The sequence below is a fragment of the Erinaceus europaeus genome, chromosome 11, assembly GCF_950295315.1.
Source record: "Erinaceus europaeus chromosome 11, mEriEur2.1, whole genome shotgun sequence".
NCBI classification, from domain to species: domain Eukaryota; kingdom Metazoa; phylum Chordata; class Mammalia; order Eulipotyphla; family Erinaceidae; genus Erinaceus; species Erinaceus europaeus.
The window spans coordinates 106,104,902-106,125,429 of record NC_080172.1 but is presented as its reverse complement, the minus strand read 5'-3'; the positions used below and the strand labels follow the sequence as shown (position 1 = coordinate 106,125,429).

Sequence of the window (20,528 nt, the reverse complement as noted above, 5' to 3'; positions counted from 1 at the left end):
TCCTGCTCCTCACATGCAGGGGTGGGGGGAGCACACTTCTGGAGCAGTGAAGCAGGTCTGAAGGTGTCCGTCTTTCTCTCGCTATCTCTCCTTAGCCCCTCAACGTCTCTTTGTCCTAGCTAAGAAAATAGAAAGGAAAAGTGAGTCTGCAGATGTCTCTCTTTCCTCCTTTCCTCTCTTTCTCTCTGTCTTCCTCTCTCCTCTCAATTTCCTTCTGTTCTATCAAACAAAATGGAAGAAAAACGAAAAAAGAAAAAAATGGGAAAAAAAAAGAAAGAAAAGAAAATCGGGGGTGAGGGGTAATGGCTACCAGGGGTGGGGGAGGAAAAGGAAGGGAAGGAAAGGGGTCCAGGCGTAGGCGTACCTGGTTCAGTGGACACATTACAGTGTGCAAGAACCCGGGTTCAACACCCTGGTCCCCACTTGAAGAAGGCGTTGTTGTGCGGGCCACGGAGAAGACATCTGCACAATTTCCCAGCAAGAAGGGAAAGAAGCTTCAAGAATGAGTAGGGCTGCAAGTGTCTGTCTCTTTCTCTCTCTACCTCTCCCTCACTACTTTATTTCTTTCTGTCACTATCTAATGATAAATAAATAAATAGTAAATAAAAAGAGAAGAAAATAAAAAGAAAAAATATTGGCAAAGTGGATGGCCTGAGAGGAACTTGATGGGGAGAGGGTGGGGTGCCCCTGACAGGTGGCCCAGAGAAGGAGTCGGTCAGCTGGGAGGAGGGTCACGAGTTCGCCAGCGGGAGGGGGTGGGGGGAGGCTGCCTTGGGCGGGGACTCTGGGTGGCCCAGCTCCCTTTGGACTGGGCAGAGCTTCAGAGGCCCGGGGGTTGGGGGTGGGTGCTGCGGGCCTCGAGCCCCTGCAGCCCAGAAGACCTGCGGCGCCTCCACTGGGCTGCACCGAGACACCCGGCTCCGGGCTCGGCTCGCCGCAGGTTGGCCCCGCAGCCTCCCCCGCCCGCCACCAGGTGAGCCCCTTCCGCAGGTGAGCTCCGCCCGGCGCCGCCGCGAGGCATCAGGTGTCCTGGGAAGTGAGTCCTTGGCGCTCAGGAGGGACCGGTATGTCGCCAGCCTTCGGAGACACGCAGAGGGAGGGGCGGACCCCGGGGTGCAGGCGCCCATGGAAGGGGCACTGGGCGGGGCAGGGTGCGAACTGCAGCGGTTCGGCACAGCGCCTACTCGGGAGCAAGTCCAAGGTCAGTAGCGGTGGCCCCCGGAGGTCGCTCATGGAACAGAGAGGCTGCTGGGCCCCCCATGGCCCCCAACTCCCCACCCCAACCCCTCACCCTGACCCACAGCTCTGTCACAGGGGGCTCGCACCTAGGCCCCCAGCTTGAGCTTAGGGTTGGGGGTTGGGGAGGAAGAGGTCTGGGGTCTGTCCTGGAAAGATAAAAGAAAGAAGTTGGGCTTGGCTCTCTGGACTCCTTTATTTCAGACAAGTAAAATCTCTGTCTGTTTATCTCTATATCATCTCTCTGTATATCATATATATATATATTATCTCATATACATATATACATCTCACTATTTTTCTATTATTGGATAGAGACAGAAATTGAGAGGGGAGGGGGAGATAGAGAGGAAGAGAGACAGAGAGACACCTGCAGCCCTGCTTCATTACTCGTGAAGCTTTCCCTCTGCAGGTGGGGAGCAGGGGCTTGAACATGGGTCCTTGTGCATGCTCAACCAGGTACACCACTACCTGTCATATATATATGATGTGTATAATATATATATAGTGTATATATATTATATATACCATATCTGTTTCTATGTATGTGTGGAGAGAGAGAGAGAGAGACATACACAATATATTCTTTATTCTAGGCAGGGTGGGGTTGGCGGGCAGGTGCAAATGGGAGCTTAAGCCAGATGTTCTTAGCTAGGAGCCCCCTAACCTCCAGCCAGCCAGGTTGAGGTGTCTGCAGAGAGCATGAAACTCTGCTTGGGGGAAAGGAAGTCGCCTGTGGCAAGAGGACTCTGGATAATCGCTGTGCCCTTCGCACTCTGCTCACCAACGAAATACCAGGCTGATAAAGTCAGTCTTAGCACTTGCTTTAAAAAAGAAAAAAGAAAAATAAGTGAAGGAAGACAGACAGAAAGAAAGACTTAAGTTTTGTGTTTGGGTGAAGTAGGAAATGTCTGAAAACGATTCTGTTATCTGAGGGCACCTGTGAGGCTTTTACAGCCTGGCTGTAATTTTCTGTAGCTCTATCCAGTGAAGTTTCTGGTGGCTATGAATAAATTTTCTGTGTAAGTCTGTAGAGTCCAAGAGCATTTCTTACGCTGCCAGTAGATTTTCTCCTGACTCACTCATTTCTCCATCTCCCCTGCATCCTGTGTCCCTGGTGAGTGTGAAGGATTGTGGACCAACACATACATCATCAGCATCGAGGAACCTGGAAGGGTTCCAGTTTTAGCTTTTCATTTAATTTTAATTTTTCTCTTGATTGTTATTTTTTATTGGCTAAAGCCAGAAACTGAGAGGGAGGGGGATACAGAGAGGGAAAGAGACAGGAAGACACTTGCATCCCTGCTTCACTACTTGTGAAGCTTTTCCCTAGCAAGTGGGGGTCAGGGACTTGAACCCAGGCCCTTGTGTACTGTAATGTGTGCACTTAATCAGGTGCATCATCGGTTGGCCTTTGCTTTTCATTTTTTATTGGCATAACATTTGTTTGCAAAGCTGTGCGCTTTAAAGATACAATATCCTACCTCTCCGTGCTGTGTTTTAGCCACAGCCTTCATTATAAAAGTACCACTATTCTTTCACCAAAGCCAGTTGGACTTTTCCCAGATTTCAGAGAGCAATTTCTTAAAGTGTTTTTTTAAGAGTTTTGGGTATGTGGTAAAACTAATTTTCTGCAGTATTTTTAGCTGTCTGTCTTTGTGAATGACAGACAGAATGAAATATCCTACTTCTGGGGCAACTGCATGTGATATCCTGAGTACATTGAGTGGTGGCTTATTTTCTCTTTGATCCAGTGGGTTACTGTTACATAGCACGTGACCACTTTGTTTAAAGTTTAATTTTCCTGGCATAAAAATAGAAAGGGCTTAATGACCTCACATCCATAATTCACTCATATGCGTGAGTAGTAACAACATCACTATTACTATATTGCTGCTCATTTGAGAGTTTTGAGTAAAATGAAAGTTTTATGCTAACTTCCATAGGTATTTTTTTCACTTCTTTCCTTCCTTCCTTCCTTTCCTTTTCTTTTTTCTTCTTTCCTTCCTTTATCCTTTTCTTATCCTTTCTTTTCTTTCTTACCAGAGCACAGCTTAGCTCTGACTTATAATGGTACTGGTAACTGAAACTGGAACCTTGAAGTGTCAGGCATGAAAGCCTTTTTGCATAACCACTGTGCTACCCAGCCTGGGTGAGGCATCTTTAAATGCTGTTTAAAATGCAATACTTTGGCTGCTGAGACATGGCTCACCAGTACGGTTCACATGTTGCCATGCTCTAGGAACCTAGGTTTAAGGCCCCCGTCACCAATGGCGGTAGAAGCTGGGAGGCTTCATTGGTAGTGTGCTGGTATTTCTCCTAATCTATCTCTGTCTCTGTCTCTGACCCTTTATAAAGGAGGGGGGGAACTACTGGGAGAGGTGGAGTTATGCAGGTACTGAATGCCGGTACTAATTCCAAGACCTTTTAGAATGGTAAAAAATGTTTTTGAGTGAAATTTCAAGAGATTAAAAATTCTTTCTTTTTTGTCTTTCCCTAAGAGTTGTACTTTGACAAGCATTTCATCACACCTGACTCACATGTTAATAAATTCTAATACAATCATTTAATTTTTTAGGATATTGCATATGCTATTGTAAATATGTTCTTGATCTATTTTCTCATCTTCTCCACTTGTGGATGACCTTTTTTCAGATGGAAAGATTGAGTCAGAGAAAAGAGAGGGAGATAATAGGAAGCACTAAACCTTTCTTCAGTTTGGTGGTGGCTGGACTCATGCCTGGGTCACATACAGGGCAAAGCGGTGAACTAACCAATTGAGCTATTTTGTCAGCCCTGTAAATAGGTTCTATGTTCAGTGACATCCTTATTAATCAAGAATTGAAACATTTACATTGTCTTCTTTTTATAGTCAATATCTTTTCTTTTCCAGAGATACTGGATTTGCTAAGCAAACTTGTATTGAGCGCCCCCCGCCACCAATATATGATAGACTTAAGAAGCAGTATGATACTTAAATGGTCACCTGTCAGGTTATCTATAATTATATTTTGAACCCCACCACTCAATCTCTGAGCCAAAATTCTGGTAAAAATATCATTCAGCCTTTCTTTTAAATTTGCAAAAGACTCTACTCTCTCTGGTGGTTTGGGGTATTTTGTTTCAAACAGGCCTCCAAATATGGCTAGCCTGAGAGAAAAATCCAAGATACATCCCAGATTCTTAAGTGACTTTTTGTTTTTTGTTGGAAAAATTGTTTGTGTAAGCAATAATGGTGCCCCCCCTCTTTTTTCAAAGGCACAAAAAATACTAAGTTTGAAATACTTTGGTAAGTAAAATGTGTTACATAAAAACTCCCTTCAGGAAAAGCAAATGCAAGTGATGTGACCAATTTGGATCTGGGCTTCAATTAAGCTCTGCGTTCACAAACTTTGCAGAACTGTGAAGTCTCCAGAGGCTCATATTTCCCTTAACATTTTTGCTGGTTGTCTAGGGATTTGATCTATCTGTGGGGACTGTAAGGTAAGGGGGCTGCTTACTTAGTGTTAGACTATGCAAGAACTTTATTTGCCTTTTTATTTAATGGCTGCTAGAGTCATGTGAGGGTCAGTATTTTTGGTTATTAGCCTCTTGTCTGATGTATGGCATGTAAAGACCTTCTCCCATTCCGTAAGGGGTCTCTTTGTTTGGGTGGTGGTATCTTTTGCTGTAAAGAAGCTTTTTTTTTTTTTTTTGTAAAGAAGCTTTTTAATTTGATGTAGTCCATTGATTTTTTGTTTGATTTAGTCTTTTTTGTAATTTGGATTAGTATCATTGAAGATGCTTTTACAATTTAGATGGAAAAAAGTTCTACCGATATTTTCTTCTAAGTATTTGACAGTTTCTGGTCTAACATCTAAGTCCTTGATTGATTTGGAATTTACTTACGTGTGTGGAATTTGCTTTTGTGTGTGGTGAATATATAATGGTTCAGTTTCATTCGCCCGCATGTTTCAACCCAATTTTTTCCGACACCATTTGTTGAAGAGATTCTTCTTGCCCCATTTAACAGTCTGGGCACCTTTGTCAAAGATTAGATGTCCATAGGTGTGGAGGCTTACCTCTGGACTATCAATTCCATTCAACTGGTCAGTGTTTCTATTTATGTTCCAGTACCAAGCAGTTTTGATTACAATGACCCTATAATACAATTTGAGATCTAGGAGAGGGTTGGTATTTTTATTCATTTCAGAAAAGAAATAACTAAAATTCAGAGAGGGTGAGTGATTTGGCCAAGGTCACAGAAGTGTCAGATATGGTCTATGAATAGCACACACAAATAGACATTTGCAGTATATCACATGTATGTGTCCATGTCGTAAGTTGTATGTGCATATGATCTTTGCTAGTAAGAGCAGCCTTTGAATCTGACAATTTTCTGTGGGTGAAAATTAGTGACTGAAGCAAATATCAACAGGAAAATGATGTGTTATATTCGAATCGATTCTGTAAACACTTTAAGTGAAGTTAAGGATGCCAGGGCATGACTCATGTGTTTGAACACACATGGTCCAATGCTCAAGGACCCCATTCGAGCCCTCAGTCCCCACCTGCCCACGGGAGGCTTCACGTGCAGTGAAGCAGTGCTGTAGATACCTGTCTTTCCTTCTCCATCTCCTCTCGCCCTCTCAATTTCTCTGTCCTATCAAGGAGAAGAAACATAAAAGTTTAAAAAATAAAACGAAGTTTAGAACAATGATGATTATTTGAAACCAGATGTCTTACTTGGGTTTCTTCAACTATCCCATAGTCTCAAAGAGTAGAGACTCGTGATTTTACTTGCAGACTGGAAACAGTTTTGTCCTTTCCCCTAGAGATGGCAAGCCCCGAGGTAGTTATAAGCAGCTGCAGCTCTCGTGAAGAGGAAAATCGCTACGCTTTTCACCAGCGTACGTCCTCCACCGAGGAGCTTCTGCTGGAAGATCAGATGAGGAGAAAACTCAAATTTTTTTTCATGAATCCTTGTGAGAAGTTCTGGGCTCGAGGTCGAAAACCATGGAAGCTTGCCATACAGATACTAAAAATTGCAATGGTGACTATACAGGTAAGCTTTTTAGATCATGAGGTTGACAATGGCCTCTTTTAATAACAAAGAGAAAGCCAGGCATTGACTTATATAGCTTCTAACTGTCTGCATAACAGAGAACAACACATCAGGAGATCTTAAACCCTTCTTTCTTTAATGTTTGTTTGTTTGTTTACTTATTTATTTATTTTTTACCAGAGCACTAATCAGCTCTGGTTTATGGTGCTACAGGGGCTAGTACCTGGGTATGTCAGGCATGACACTCTGTTTGCATAACTATTATGCTACCTACCCCTGCCCTCCTTAATATTTTTATAAAAAGATTTGGGGGCTTTTGCCCCTTTCTTTCTCCCTTCTCATCTTTCAGTTATACTTTTCATCACACAATCTTAGTTTTCAAGAGAAGAAAACTCCCAGTGTTTGCTTTAGCTGGTGGTTGCTAACATAGGCCAGGAAACTAGCCATTACCCAATAGGAGGATTCTTTTCTTCTCTACTTCAGAAACTTCAAAGGCTTCTGTGAAGGCAGTCATTTAGATTTTCATGGTCTGGTGATCATGGGAACTCTGCAACAGAGAGTGTGAAGTTCCAGGGAAAGAGGAGCAGAGGTAGCAAAATAGATTTGTTTGAGGAGCTTTTGGGTCTCACTTCCTTGATTTTTCTGAAAATTTTTTTCTTTTTTGAGGGTAAGGAACCATATTTCATGATTTTATACTCTAGCTGTAATATATATCTTCCTGTTGGTAAAAGTGACTACCTTCTCTTAAAATAAAAGGGCAAAATGCTATTTTCTTTTTTAAAGTTTTTTAAAAATTTATATTTATTTATTTTCCCTTTTGTTGCCCTTGTTTTTTTTTTATTGTTGTTATAGTTATTGTTATTGATGTCGTTGTGGTTAGAAAGGACAGAGAGAAATAGAGAGAGGAGGGGAAGACAGAGAGGGGGAGAGAAAGATAGATACCTGCAGACCTCTTTCACCACCTGTGAAGCGACTTCCCTGCAGGTGGGGAGCTGGGGGCTTGAACTGGGATCCTTATGCCAGTCCTTGCGCTTTGTGCCACGTGCGCTTAGCCCGCTGCACTACCACCCGCCTCCCTATTTTCTTTCTTTCTTTTTTTTTTGTAGGAAAATATGTGACATCATTTTTATTAGCACTTCCTCTTAGTGTGGTGAAAAAATTAAAGATAAGTAAACAGCTGGTATTCAAGGAGAAACATTTGTAGAAAAAAATCTGAAATCACTAACTCGGTAACTTATCAATCTTATGTGATTATTGAGAACAAATCTTAGGATTGTTAGAAGCTAAGGTAATTTTACAATTATATGAACTTGGCTAGTTCTAGCCTAAGTTTCTCATACTAGGTATTACGTAAAGGAACATTGTACTTGAATAAGTGACTTTTCTTTTCTAGGTCATTATGTATCTAATTCCAACTACACTTTTATTAGATAACTACTAGCATCATTTATTTCCAGAAGGCTGCTGTTTATAGTTTTAAAAAGTTACATGACTAGCCCCAAGACACGAAAGACAGAACCTCTTTTTTTCTTCAGTGTAGCACCATGAAAATTGATCTTCAGTTTTCAATAAAATGTTTGAGAATTTGAAATTGAAATTATTAACTTCCAGAAGGCAGCGTAGTGGCATACCTGGTTGAGTGCATGTGGTACAGTGTTCAAGCCCCCATTCCTGGCCTGCAGGGGGAAAGTTTCACAAGTGGTGAAGCAGGGCTACATGTGTCTCTCTGTCTCTCTTCCTCTCTATCTTCCCCTTCCCTCTCTATTTCTGGCTGTTTCTATCCAATAAATAAATAAACAAACAATAACAAAGCATATCCCTTGCTTTCTTATAAAAAGCAATTCTTCCAAGTAATTACAGAGTATGTCAAAATAGTGAAAATTATCTATGTTGTTTGCCACAAGTGGGGAGTTTGTACCAGGTGAATATGATTATTTCTATTTGGAGTGTTAGGGTCTAGTTGAAGTTTGCTGACTCAGACTGTATTTCAGACAGCATCATATTCAATTCTTAAAGCAATCAAAGGTAGGTAGTGTTATCTGTACTTCACAGACAAAATGCTGAGGTAGAAAAATCTATCACAGTTAGGAAACTAGAAGGATAGAACCAAGATTCAAAATTAAATTTTATTCTTCCTTCTCAGACTTGTGTTTTTAAGTACTCGTTTTTTTTTTTTTTTGAAAGCTTATTTGTTCTTCATGTATTTCCTAGGATGGTTGAAAGAAAAATAATTGACCAATGATTTAATAAGTTAAACATGCTAGTAGTAGACACATAAATGTTTAGAGGAGCTAGTTTTTGTTGTTGTTGTTGTTTGTTTGTTTGTTTTTTCACCAGAGCACTAATAATCTGCTTTATGGTGGTACAGAGGATTGAACCTGGAACTTTGGAGCTTCAGGCATGAGAGTCTCTGCATAATCATTATGCTGTCTCCCCCCATCCTAGATGAGCTCTCAGGTCTCTTGCATGTGGCAAACCACCACTCTTGGAGCAAATTTTTGTTTTTTTTGTTTTTGTTAGGGAAAGAGTGAGAAGAGAAAGAAGATACAGAGAGATAACACAGCACTGTTCCACCGCGCATGTGCCCCCCTCAGTGCTGCGTCACTCCCATGTCATGCTGGGACTCTGCTCTGGGTCCCAGGACCTTAGACGGGATCAAGGGCTGGTGCTCTCCCCGGCCAGCTGGCCAGCTGTGTCTCGGTATAAGTTAGCTTTTAGAAGGAACTGGGGGCTGCTTGGTGGTGATATTTCCTTAAGCTACATCTGAGAAGTCAATGAAATGTCACAGAAAGACAACTTTGTAATTGAACAAATGAGTTTGACTGCATGATAGATGCCCTCTTCTCATGGAAAACATGGAGCCCTTCCCCTTAATTTTGAGATTTTTGTGTCTGCAGTAACAATCATAGGCGTCCAACTGAGCGTTCCCCTTTCTCACTACCTGGATCATTCTGAATGACAACTGTTCTTTTTTCTGCCACTAGTAATCCTTCCTGCCAATCTATTAATAGGCCCCTGAGGATAGAACCTCTCGGTTTCTCTTAGTCTCCCACAGTACCTCACTCTGTCTGGCATGTGAAAACTATTCATGCATTTGAGTAAATTGGTAAACGTATCTTTGGGCGTTCTTTGGAGGCTTCTGTGGGAAGACAATCTCTGAAATATCAGAGTGTTTGCTTACGGGGCGGGGGTGGTGGTAAAATTGACTTTGGTGCCATTGAGTTTGGTGCAGAGTGGTGATATGTGTGGACTACAGAGCATACATTGCGGGGGGGGGGGGTGCAATGAGACAGGGACCAGAGCTGTCTATTCCTTGCCCCTTTCCCCATCAAATACTGTGTTATTCAGTGTAACGTGAGAGGGGCGTTGGAGCTTAGTTTTAGTGTATGAGATGTGTTCAAATTTTGTCTTTACTCTTCTAGTGATGTGACTCAAAAAAGAATCACCTCTCTGAGCTTTCATGTAGTTATCTGTAAAGTAGAACTGTTTCAAAATTAACTCTGGGATCAGGAAGGTAGCATAATGGTAATGCAAAAGACTTTCATGCCTGAGGCTCTGATGTCCCAGGTTCAATCCCCAGAACCACCATAAACCAGGGGTGTGCAGTGCACTAATGTCTCTCTGTCTCTTTCTGTACTTGAATCTCTCATTAAAATATTTAATAAATAGTTAAATAAAATTACTTATAGATACTTATCAAATAAAAATACTTAAATTCACATTAATCATTCAAGTATATTGGGAACTATGGTGTAGGATCAATATGTGGAATGTCCCTGAGAGAGTATATACTACATAGGTGTTCTATGTTTTATTTTATTTATATATATATATATATATATATATATATATATATATATATATATAATACATCTTGCCTCTATCTAGGATTTAAATTAGTATATAGGTTTTAAATTAACAATGTGTGTGTTTATGAAAGAGACATTGATAGAGTAGAAAAGAGAAAGGTAGAGGGAGGTAGAAGTGGAAAGAGAAGGTGATAAAGTTTGGGTTTTGATGGAAAGAACTTATCTTAATTTGACAAGAATACAGGTATATATGCCTTATTTGCTTATGAACAACTGAATTTCACATAAAATTCTGAGTTCAGTCCTTCATAAATACTTCTATTGTGTGTGATTGTATGTGTAAGAAAGAGAATTCTACACCTAGAGACAGACTACAGCCCCCCTCTATGATCCATGACATTCTGCTTTTTTTTATCTTCTTGTCATATGGTATGGGGACTAGAACCCATGGCTTCAGACATTCAAGGCTTATACTCTCTTGCTAGGCTACCTCTCTTGCCTTATTTTCATTTTAGAAATAAGAATTCACCTTTTCCTTAAGTACAAATTAAGTCAAAGCTACTAAAAGTACTTTTTTTTAGTTTATTCATTTTGTAGATACAGAGAGAAATCATGAGGGCTGGGGGAGGGAGAGGGAGAGAGGGAGAAGGAGAGAGGGAGAGGGAGAAGGAGAGGGAGGGGTAGGGGGAGGGAGAGGGGGAGGGAGGGAGGGAGGGAGGGAGAGAGAAAGAGAGAGAGAGAGAGGGGGGGAGGCAGGCATCTGCAGCCTTGTTTCACTGCTAAAGCTTTCCTCCAGTGGGTGAGGATCAGGGGCTTGAACCTGGATCTTTGCTCATTGGAACATGTGTGCTCAACTAGGTGCACCACTACCCTGCCTCTAGAAGTTTAACTTCTAGTGATAAGAGTCCAGGGATGGAGTGCAGGGCCCACATATGTGAAGTCCTGAGCACCTCAGATGCTGTGTGGTGTCATACCCTCTCTTTCTCATAAATGCATGTGTACAAGTTTAATTTCTTTGAAATATATTTATGGTTAATGAGGCACTAAAATCTTTGAAAATTAAATGATTATATGGAAGCCTTTTATTTCATTGCTTTTTACCCTCTCGCTGTTTCTTTTAAGCTGGTCTTTTTTGGACTAAGCAACCAGATGGTGGTGGCTTTCAAGGAAGAGAACACTATAGCGTTCAAACACCTTTTCCTAAAAGGATATATGGACCGAATGGATGACACATATGCGGTGTACACGCAAAATGATGTCTATGATCAGGTCACTTTTGCAGTGAACCAGGTAAATCAAAGACAAGAATTTCTTACAAAGAATAGAGTGGAAAATTGTTAGCATGTACACAGCAGGAACTAACATTAAAGTTAAAATGGTGATTGTTTCTGAAATGTATAAAGTCACTCTTAAATTGCTGGAAAAACATAGCCTATAAAATTTTATGAATCTAGAAATGGATGGGAGTCGGTTGGTAGTGCAGTGGGTTAAGTGCAGGTGGCACCAAACACAAGGACCAGCATAAGGATCCCGGTTGGAGCCCCTGGCTCCCCACCTGCAGGGGAGTCACTTCACAGGCGGTGAAGCAGGTCTGCAGGTGTCTATCTTTCTCTCCCCCTCTCTGTCTTCCTCTCCTCTCTCCATTTCTCTCTGTCCTATCCAACAATGATGACATCAATAACAACAACAATAGTAACTGCAACAATAAAAAAATGGGCAACAAAAGGAAATGAATAAATAAATAAATATTAAAAAAAACTAGAAATGGATAAAAGCTTTTGTTTAGATGAAAACCTTCATTGAGTTTATCGGGGGTCGGGCGGTGGCGCAGTGGGTTAAGCGCATGTGGTGCAAAGTGCAAGGACCGGCATAAGGATCCCTGTTCAAGCCCCTGGCTCCCCACCTGCAGGGGAGTCGCTTCACAGGCGGTGAAGCAGGTCTGCAGGTGTCTGTCTTTCTCTCCCCTTCTCTGTCTGCCCCTCCTCTCTCCATTTCTCTGTGTTGTATCCAACAACGAACAACATCAACAATGGCAATAATAATGACCACAAGGAGGCTACAACAACAAGGGCAACAAAAGGGGGGAAAATGGCCTCCAGGAGCGGTGGATTCATGGTGCAGGCACGGAGCCCAGCAATAACCCTGGAGGAAAAAAAAAAAGAGTTTATCATTTTATTTTTATTTGGTAGGACAGATAGAAATTGAGATGGGAGGGTAAATAGACATGGAGAGAGAAAGAAAGACTCCCACAGACCTGCTTCAGTGCTTGTGAAGCTTCTCCCTTGCAAGTGGGGAGCCGGGGCTTGAACCCAGGTCTTCAGGCATGGTAATATGTGTGCCAAACTGGGGTGCTACTGCCTGACCCCTAAACAGAAACTTTTAAAGACTTAGAAGAATTAGAGCTAGGGTTTAAACTTCAAAGATTTGAAATTATTAGTCATATAAGTAAGTAGTTATTAGGACTTTAGGATAGACAGACTTATTTTCTATCTCTTTTCTTTCTTTCTTTTTTTAAAACATTTTTTCCTTTATTGGGGGATTAATGTTTTACAGTCGCCAGTAAATACAATAGTTTGTACATGCAACTGTCCTTTCTTAAGAGCGTTCTATCCCTTTACCTAAATACACTTCTACTATGGAGCTTGGAATCGTATTTTTTCCTCATTTATAAGTATCAAGCTGGCACACTGTGTGTAATACATAGTTTAGATTATAATTTAAGTATATTTATATATTTAAGACATTTAAAAAATTTTTTTAAATATTTATTTATTCCCCTTTGTTGCCCTTTTTTTTTGGACTTTTTTTTTTATTGTTGTTGTTGGATAGGACAGAGAGAAATGGAGAGAGGAGGGGAAGACAGAGAGGGGGAGAGAAAGATAGACACCTGCAGACCTGCTTCACTGCTTGTGAAGCAACTTCCCTGCAGGTGGGGAGCCAGGGGCTTGAACTGGGATCCTTAGGCCAGTCCTTGTGCTTTGTGCCACCTGCACTTAACCCACTGTGCTACCATCCAACTCCCTATATTTAAGACCTTATAGGGGCCCTTAACAAGTAATGTTATTACTTTGCAGAGTATATATTAGGTTTCCAGAGTGTCACAACTAAATCAGAAAGTTCATTTTAATAATTGGTTTTATAGAATACTGTTTAACTACAAAATATGTAAGCTTGTTTTTGATGAGTCAAATTCCTATTCTGAGTTTCTAGCCAATTTGTTTTGCTATAAGCAGTCCGTTCTCAGGATCTAATACCTCCTGTTTCCAGTTATCATTGAATGTGCTTTTTGAATTCACTATTTGCATCTGGGTTAGTTTGTAGGGCACATTTCAAAATTATCACAACCATTCTTCAAAAAAGTGTTTCACTGTGGCAATGACTTTTCATTATTTGGAAAGATCTATGACATAGTGAGGATCTAAAATGCCAAAATTATATATATATTTTTCCTGTTGGCATTTGGAATGTGAAAATTGGTCAGAAATCTGTAGGGACAGAAACAATAGAAGCAAGCCTCATTCATTGTTAAACAGAAGTATAGCCTGTCCTTTTTAAAAAACATTTTTAAAATATCTATTTTATAATTTTTTTGATTATTTTGTTTTTATTGGATAGAGATGGCCAGAAATTAAGAGGAATGGGGAGATTGAGAGAGAGAGAGACAGAGAGACACCTGTAGTCCTGCTTCATCATTCATAAAGCTTTCTCTCTGCAGGTGGGGACCGGGGGCTCGAACCCAGGTATTTGCACACTATAACATATGTGCTCAACCAGGTGTGCCACCACCCAGCCCCTAGTCTATCCTTTATAAGGGAAAAATAGTACAATACTGGAGATATTAAATTTAAGAGTCTTGTTTTTTTAGATTACTAGACTTGATAAACTACTCAGGTTTCTGTATCTAGGTAGGGGGTTGGGTAACAGGTAAGAGGTAAAAAGTTCATTAAGTTCTCCCTAAAATTTTTTTTCTTTTGTTTGTAGGCGTGATGTCAGTCTTAAAAAAATGTAACCCTGGACTGTCAGTTTATTCTACTTATCAGATTTCCATGTGCTTAATAAAAAAGTATTCCTTATTCAATGTATAAGCGAGCGATGTTAATTAAAATGGTTTATCTTGGGCAGGTGGGTCCTTAGCGCCTCTCAAGCACTTAGCAGACACTGTTAGCTAAGGGGGAAAAGTGCCTTGGTCACCGTCTTCATGGATAAGTAGGAATTTTGTACTTAATGAATGTAGTTACTCTTGGTGCTTTGAGAAGAGTGAGGGAGGACAAGATGGGCTGGTAGTAGAGAAAGATCTTTGTTTTCTGGAAGCAAATATCTTGATAGTATGAGGGTGGGCTGGGGGTGGGGCTCCTAAAAATGTCAGAACCTGAAGGTATTACCTGCTTAATTCTCCTCCTCCTCCTTCTTTGGAAGAGTTTGCCCTCAAGATGTTGCTCACCTATGGCAAATGTGTAAGACTTTTCTTGATCTAATGGTTTGGTCATAGAAGCAAGGCTTCTTTGCTTCTTATATTGTATATGCCTCCATATTCAGATGTCAAAGGCCTAGTTATTTTGTGTTTATAAAATAACTTGGATTTCCCTAACCAATTTTGGTCATTTTTTATACCGGGTTATTCCCTTTTAACTGCCCCTAAAGTTTGTGCAATCCTCAAAGACTTTCTTGCAGAAACTGCCTGCACTGCCCTGCACTGCCCTGCACTGCCCCAGCTCTCACCAAGATGAGGTGAGCCTGGTGTCAGACTGCTCAAGAGTATCTCAGAACCACCCCACCGCAGCAGGTTTATGGCTTCTTTTCACCCACTCCCTTGACCTGTTTCTACTTTCTGGCCAGTTGCCTAAATTAAAAACCTTAGAATCTTGGGCTAGGGAGGGAGACCAGTGTTAGAATACAAACTTTATAAACTTGGGCCCCAGAGAATACAGCTTCTGTCTTTGACACCACCATAAGCCACTTCTAAGAAGTACTCGAATCTCTCTCTCTTATAAAAAAATATATGTATATATATTTATGTGAACATTTGTTTAAAATAAGAATCTTCTTTAAAAGTAAAGTCACAGGGAGTCAGGCGGCAATGCAACCGGTTAAGCGCACGTGGTGCAAAGCACAAGGACGGGTGTAAGGATCCTGATTCCAGTCCCTGGCTTCCCACCTACAGGGGAGTCACTTCACAGGCGGTGAAGCAGATCTGCAGGTGTCTATCTTTCTCTCCCCCTCTCTGTCTAAATATTTTTTAAATAAATAAATATCAAATCAAATCAAATCACAATATTCTTGGAATCATTTACTCTTGTAGCTGAAGGGTTCTTTATAAATTTCTTTTTTTTTTTTTTAACCTCCAGGGTTATTGCTGGGGCTCAGTGTCTGCACCACGAATCCACTGCTCCTGGAGGCCATTTTTTCCTGCTTTGTTGCCCTTGTTGTCATCATTATTGTTGTTATCATTGCTGTTGTTGTTGTTGGATAGGACAGTGAGAAATTGAGAGAGGAGGGGAGACAGAGAGGGGGGAGAGAAAGATAGACACCTGCAGACCTGCTTCACCGCCTGTGAAGCGACCCTCCTGCAGGTGGGGAGCCGGGGGCTTGAACCGGGATCCTCCTGCGGGTCCTTGCGCTTTGCGCCATGTGCGCTTAACCCGCTGCGCTACCGCCCGACCCCCACTTTATAAATTTCTACCTTTAGTGGGATTCTCTCTTTCTGATTCACCGTTTTTTTCACTGCTTTTGTAAGAATTTATGTTAAATCACATTATATTTATGCATCACATTTCTTTTTTAAATTTTTTATTTATTCCCTTTTGTTGCGCTTGCTGTTTTATTGTTGTAGTTATTATTGTTGTTGTTATTGATGCCACTGCTGTTGGATAGGACAGAGAGAAATGGAAAGAGGAGGGGAAGACAGTGAAGGGGAGAGAAAGACACCTGCAGACCTGCTTCACCGCTTGTGAAGCGACTCCCCTGCAGGTGGGGAGCCGGGGCCTCGAACTGGGATCCTTATGCCAACCCTTCTGCTTTGCGCCACCAGCACTTAATCCGCTGTGCTAACGCCTGACTCCCTTTGCATCGTGTTTTTTGAGTATATCATACTTCTGTCATCTGCCTATGTATCTATCTATCTCAGTGTTTAGTATCATTGCACTTGATGAATGTAGAAGTACATAATAGACACTCAGATGTTTGCCATATTCTCATGCCATATTTCTGTCCCAGACTCTGGGACAGCACTTCCCTTGAGCTGAATCAAGTCTTAACCCCCTGGCCCTGAACATCCAATAAACCTGTTTATCAAACCTTCACAAAGAGCTTCATGAATTCAACAAGGAATCCAGGCTATAGCACAGTGTAGGATGTTAGTGGATCGTGGTAGCCCTCCACCCCGGATATTTTGTGTTTCAAGATTTTATACATAAAGCTCAAGACACATAAGTGTTTGTGGTGAGAAAGTTTGGGTGTTTTGGCAGTTCCTGTGAGGACTGTATCACACAGAGTGGCACTCAGGAAGGCATGTGGGTTCCAGTGCAGGCATGGCTGCTTTGCTGTCCCTACCCGCCTTCCCAGCTTTGTCTTCATCACACAACAATGTTCCGGCCACTCTGGTTTCTATTCTGCTTGGCAATTTGCTGTGTGTTTTCTTCCTGCTTTTTCATTTAATGGACTGTCTGCCCCTCACTACCTCTATGCGTCTTTCTCTACCCGATAGCAGAGATGACTAAAAAACAAAACAGAACATCATAGGCATTATACCACTTCTCCCTAGTTTTAGGACATAATTTTTTTTTTTTAAATGAACGGCAAGTTCTCCGGGCCTTAGATATATGCAATTGTATTGTTCCCAGGGTGCCTTTTTGTCTTTCTTATTTCAGATGGGAGTGGGGGATGGAGGCGAGGGTGGGGGTCACCAGGGCACTGGAGCTTTCTCAGGTGGTTTCCCGCCTGATGCTGGGACTGGGATTTGGGCCCGGACTGAGCTGAGCTCACGGCAAGGAACATGCCCTACCCCCTACTCAGTGAGCTGTCTTTTTAAAATTTCTTTTGTTTGTTAAATACAGTAACAGAAAAGTCAAAGACGCAGAATGAGAAAGAGAGAGGTTTAATAAGATGGATTGGAAATGAAGTCAGAAAGAAGACTAAAAGATTTCTCCTAGATTTTGGTCTAAATAGCTGGTTTATGGAGCCATTCTTTTGGGGGAGGGAATTATTTTGGAAGAAAAAATTTTTTTTGGTCTGGTTGTATTTTCATATTTAAGATTTCCCATATGACAACCTATATGTCATGCAGAAGACTGTTACTCATATATTAAATTCAGTGGCTAGCTAAGGAGATGTAAATTTATAAGTGGTCAGTTTATAGATGGTGTTTAAACTAAGACCCCCGAGATCACTTATTAAGAGAATGTGGACAAGGAGAGCAAGGATGGATCTCAAGGGCACTTGGAGATAGAGTATGTCAACAGAAGGAGTCCTCAAAGGTGATGGAGGAGGATTAGCTTGTCATCCCAGAAGTCAGGTGAAGAAAGTACCCCATAAAGGAGAAAGCAGTCAGTTACAACAGACATTGAGGAGAAGTTAGACAAGGAGTGAAAGTTTAGCATCAGATATGATACCAGGTAGCTCATTGATCAGTTCAGCAAGTGTCAGCACAGAAAAGATTCTGCAGTTGCAAAGTATAAATTGCTTCTATTATTTAATCACATCTGATTTATATGATATCTTTCAGAAGAATCATTTCTCTTTATATATCCATCCCACTGTTATTAATTCCAAGCGATACCATATCCTTATCTTTTACCATCAATTGTGCCAAACAACATCGTCCACAGTAAGCTCAGAAGCATTTCGTCTTGTATTTTCCTCCCACAGAAATTCACTGAGTTCCATCAATCTCAAGGTACCATATGATTCAGCTGTAAAGTCACTTTTTAATGTAAATTACTGACTTTGATAATGTATCATTATTTATCAACTTTATGATTTTTTTCAGTTTTTGATATATTCCCCCTCCCTGTTTTTTTAATTGAAATATTTTACATGACTGTTGTTGCTTCAGAGATAAAATTTCAAACCACCTCAAAACATGTGTTACCATACCTCACCTACCACTAACTAATCTCCCTACACCACCTTTTTTAAAAAAGTTATTTTTGTTATCTTTATTTATTTATTGGATAGAGAAAGCCAGAAATTGAGAGAGAAGGGGGGTGATAGGGAGAGAAAGAGAGACAGAGAGATACCTGCAGCCCTGCTTCACCACTTGTGAAGCTTCCCTCCTGCAGGTAGCGGGGGTTCAAACCTGGGTCCTTGCGCACTGTAATATATACGCTCAACCAGGTGCACCACCACCCGGCCCCCCTACACCACCTTTTTTTTTTTTTTAACTCCGTTCCCTCTTTTCACTAAGTGGAAAAAAAAAAAGTAACATCTTGTTTTACTTAGAAGATGCACTAGGACAAAGAACTATTGCTGTGCAAATGACTAATCTGGATTCTTAAAGAGATAAGGAATAAATATTTCTAGTTGTGTTCCACTTCCTGTACTGTAGTGGTAAAGCAGGAAATCAACTGACAGTCTCCACTCAGAGGGCAGTGGGTGCGTGCTAGGGAAAGACAAGATAACACGGTTCCACATCTGCTGACTGGTGTTCCCATTTTCTGTCTCTTTTTGGTCGTAGTATTTGCAGCTGCGCAATATCTCAGTTGGGAATCACGCTTATGAGAACAAAGCTAGCGAACAGTCTGCTATGTCAATCTGTCAGCACTTCTACAAGCAAGGAAACATCTACCCGGGGAATGACACCTTTGACATTGATCCAGATATTGAAACTGGTGATGTTCTTCTATAAGTTAGAGTTTTCACTTTCTTAATTTATACTTAAAATCAGTCACTTCATCTCTGACAACTTTGAGTAAGACCACTAAGTTATAGTAAGAACTATCTAGGTTTTGTCATGTGTCAGGCACTGTCCTAAGCCCTTTCAGTTGACTCTTGATCATAAAGAAAGAAAACTGACGAAGCAAGGATTATTATTATTCCTAGTTTGTAAAAGACTAAGGCATGAAGTTTGACAGAGTTAAGTGATCTGCTCAAGACAGAGCTAGTAGTAAGTGCTCAAGTCCCGCCCAGAGCAACTGTATTCCTAGCTGTTGTACTGCACTGCCCCCTGGTGCTGGATTTGTGTGACGTATAGACAGTCATACTGCACTGCCCCCTGGTGCTGGATTTGTGTGATGTATAAAATTTCTTACCCTCATTAGCATTTCACTGTTCACTATGTTAGGGGAAAGTTGAAGAAATCATGAGAACCCGAAGTTAGAATAACATAGTTCACTAGTCACAGTTTATCACTTGTTAGCAATTTTTTCTTTACAACGTGTATTTAAAATATTAGCTCAAATCATTGAATTGGAAGCAACTACTGAACTACTTTAAGTAATAGTTACTGGGACTTTGTTTCTTGAAAGGGTAGAAAAACATAAGATTATATAACTGAGCGAAGTTATTCTAAGATGTCAGCTCCCCCCCTTTTTGCCAATAAGTATTTATTTAAATAGTCACACATTAACCACATATCACTGAAGAGAATAGACTAATTCAAGAAACCAGGGTTTACTTATTGGGTTAAATTATACATTAAATTTGTGAAAAAGCTGTAATTTTTTAAAAAAATATTTATAAAATGGAAACACTGACAAAACCATAGGATAAGAGGGGTACAACTCCACACAATTCCTACCACCAGAACTCCGTATCCCATCCCCTCTCCTGATAGCTTTCCTATTCTTTATCTCTCTGGGAGTATGGACCCAAGGTCACTATGGGATGCAGAAGGTGGAAGGTCTGGCTTCTGGAATTGCTTCCCTGCTGAACATGGGCATTGACAGGTCGATGCATACTCCCAGCCTGCCTCTCTCTCTTTCTCTATGGGGCAGAGGTCTGGGGAAGCGGAGTTCTAGGACATATTGGTGGGGTAATCTGCCCAGGGAAGTTCGTTTGGCATCATGGTAACATCTGGAACCTGGTGGCTGAAAAAAGAGTTAACGTACAAAGCCAAACAAACTGTTGACTAATCATGAGCCTAAAGACTGGAATATTGCAGATGAAGATTTGGGGTCTCCATTTTGGAAATAGCTAGTAGGTCTATTTTAGGTATATTCCAAAGGGCCCATGACTTTACTAGTTTTTACCTGAGCCTGACTTCTTATATGTAGGTGTACCCAAGTTGTTGTCTGGGGAGATGGTGTCATGACTGGTAAAAGGGCTAGGAAGCTGGATCAGGGAAGAGAGTATCTCCCAAATATGGGAAAAGCCATCAATTTGATCTGGGGCCCATTTTCAGTATAGGAGCCTATGTGACCTCTGCATCCTTGTAGGGCTGAGCTCACATTCTGTGGTCATGAGTAGGAACATTCCAAGTTGCACCAATTTCAGGACCCAATTAC

The 20,528-nt window shown here is 41.1% G+C and overlaps 1 protein-coding gene across 1 annotated transcript in view; it reads left to right on the top strand.

Moving 5' to 3' along the window:
* The first annotated feature begins 962 nt into the window (after positions 1–962).
* The window catches only part of MCOLN3 (mucolipin TRP cation channel 3), a 43,833-nt gene continuing 24,267 nt past the window's right edge, over positions 963–20,528 (top strand). The window contains exons 1-4 of the mRNA XM_016188882.2: positions 963–990; positions 6,051–6,280; positions 11,212–11,379; positions 18,761–18,914. Of these exons, the coding sequence (XP_016044368.1) occupies positions 6,053–6,280; positions 11,212–11,379; positions 18,761–18,914 (550 nt within the window). The 5' untranslated portion in view covers positions 963–990; positions 6,051–6,052. The remainder of the gene's footprint in view (positions 991–6,050; positions 6,281–11,211; positions 11,380–18,760; positions 18,915–20,528) is intronic.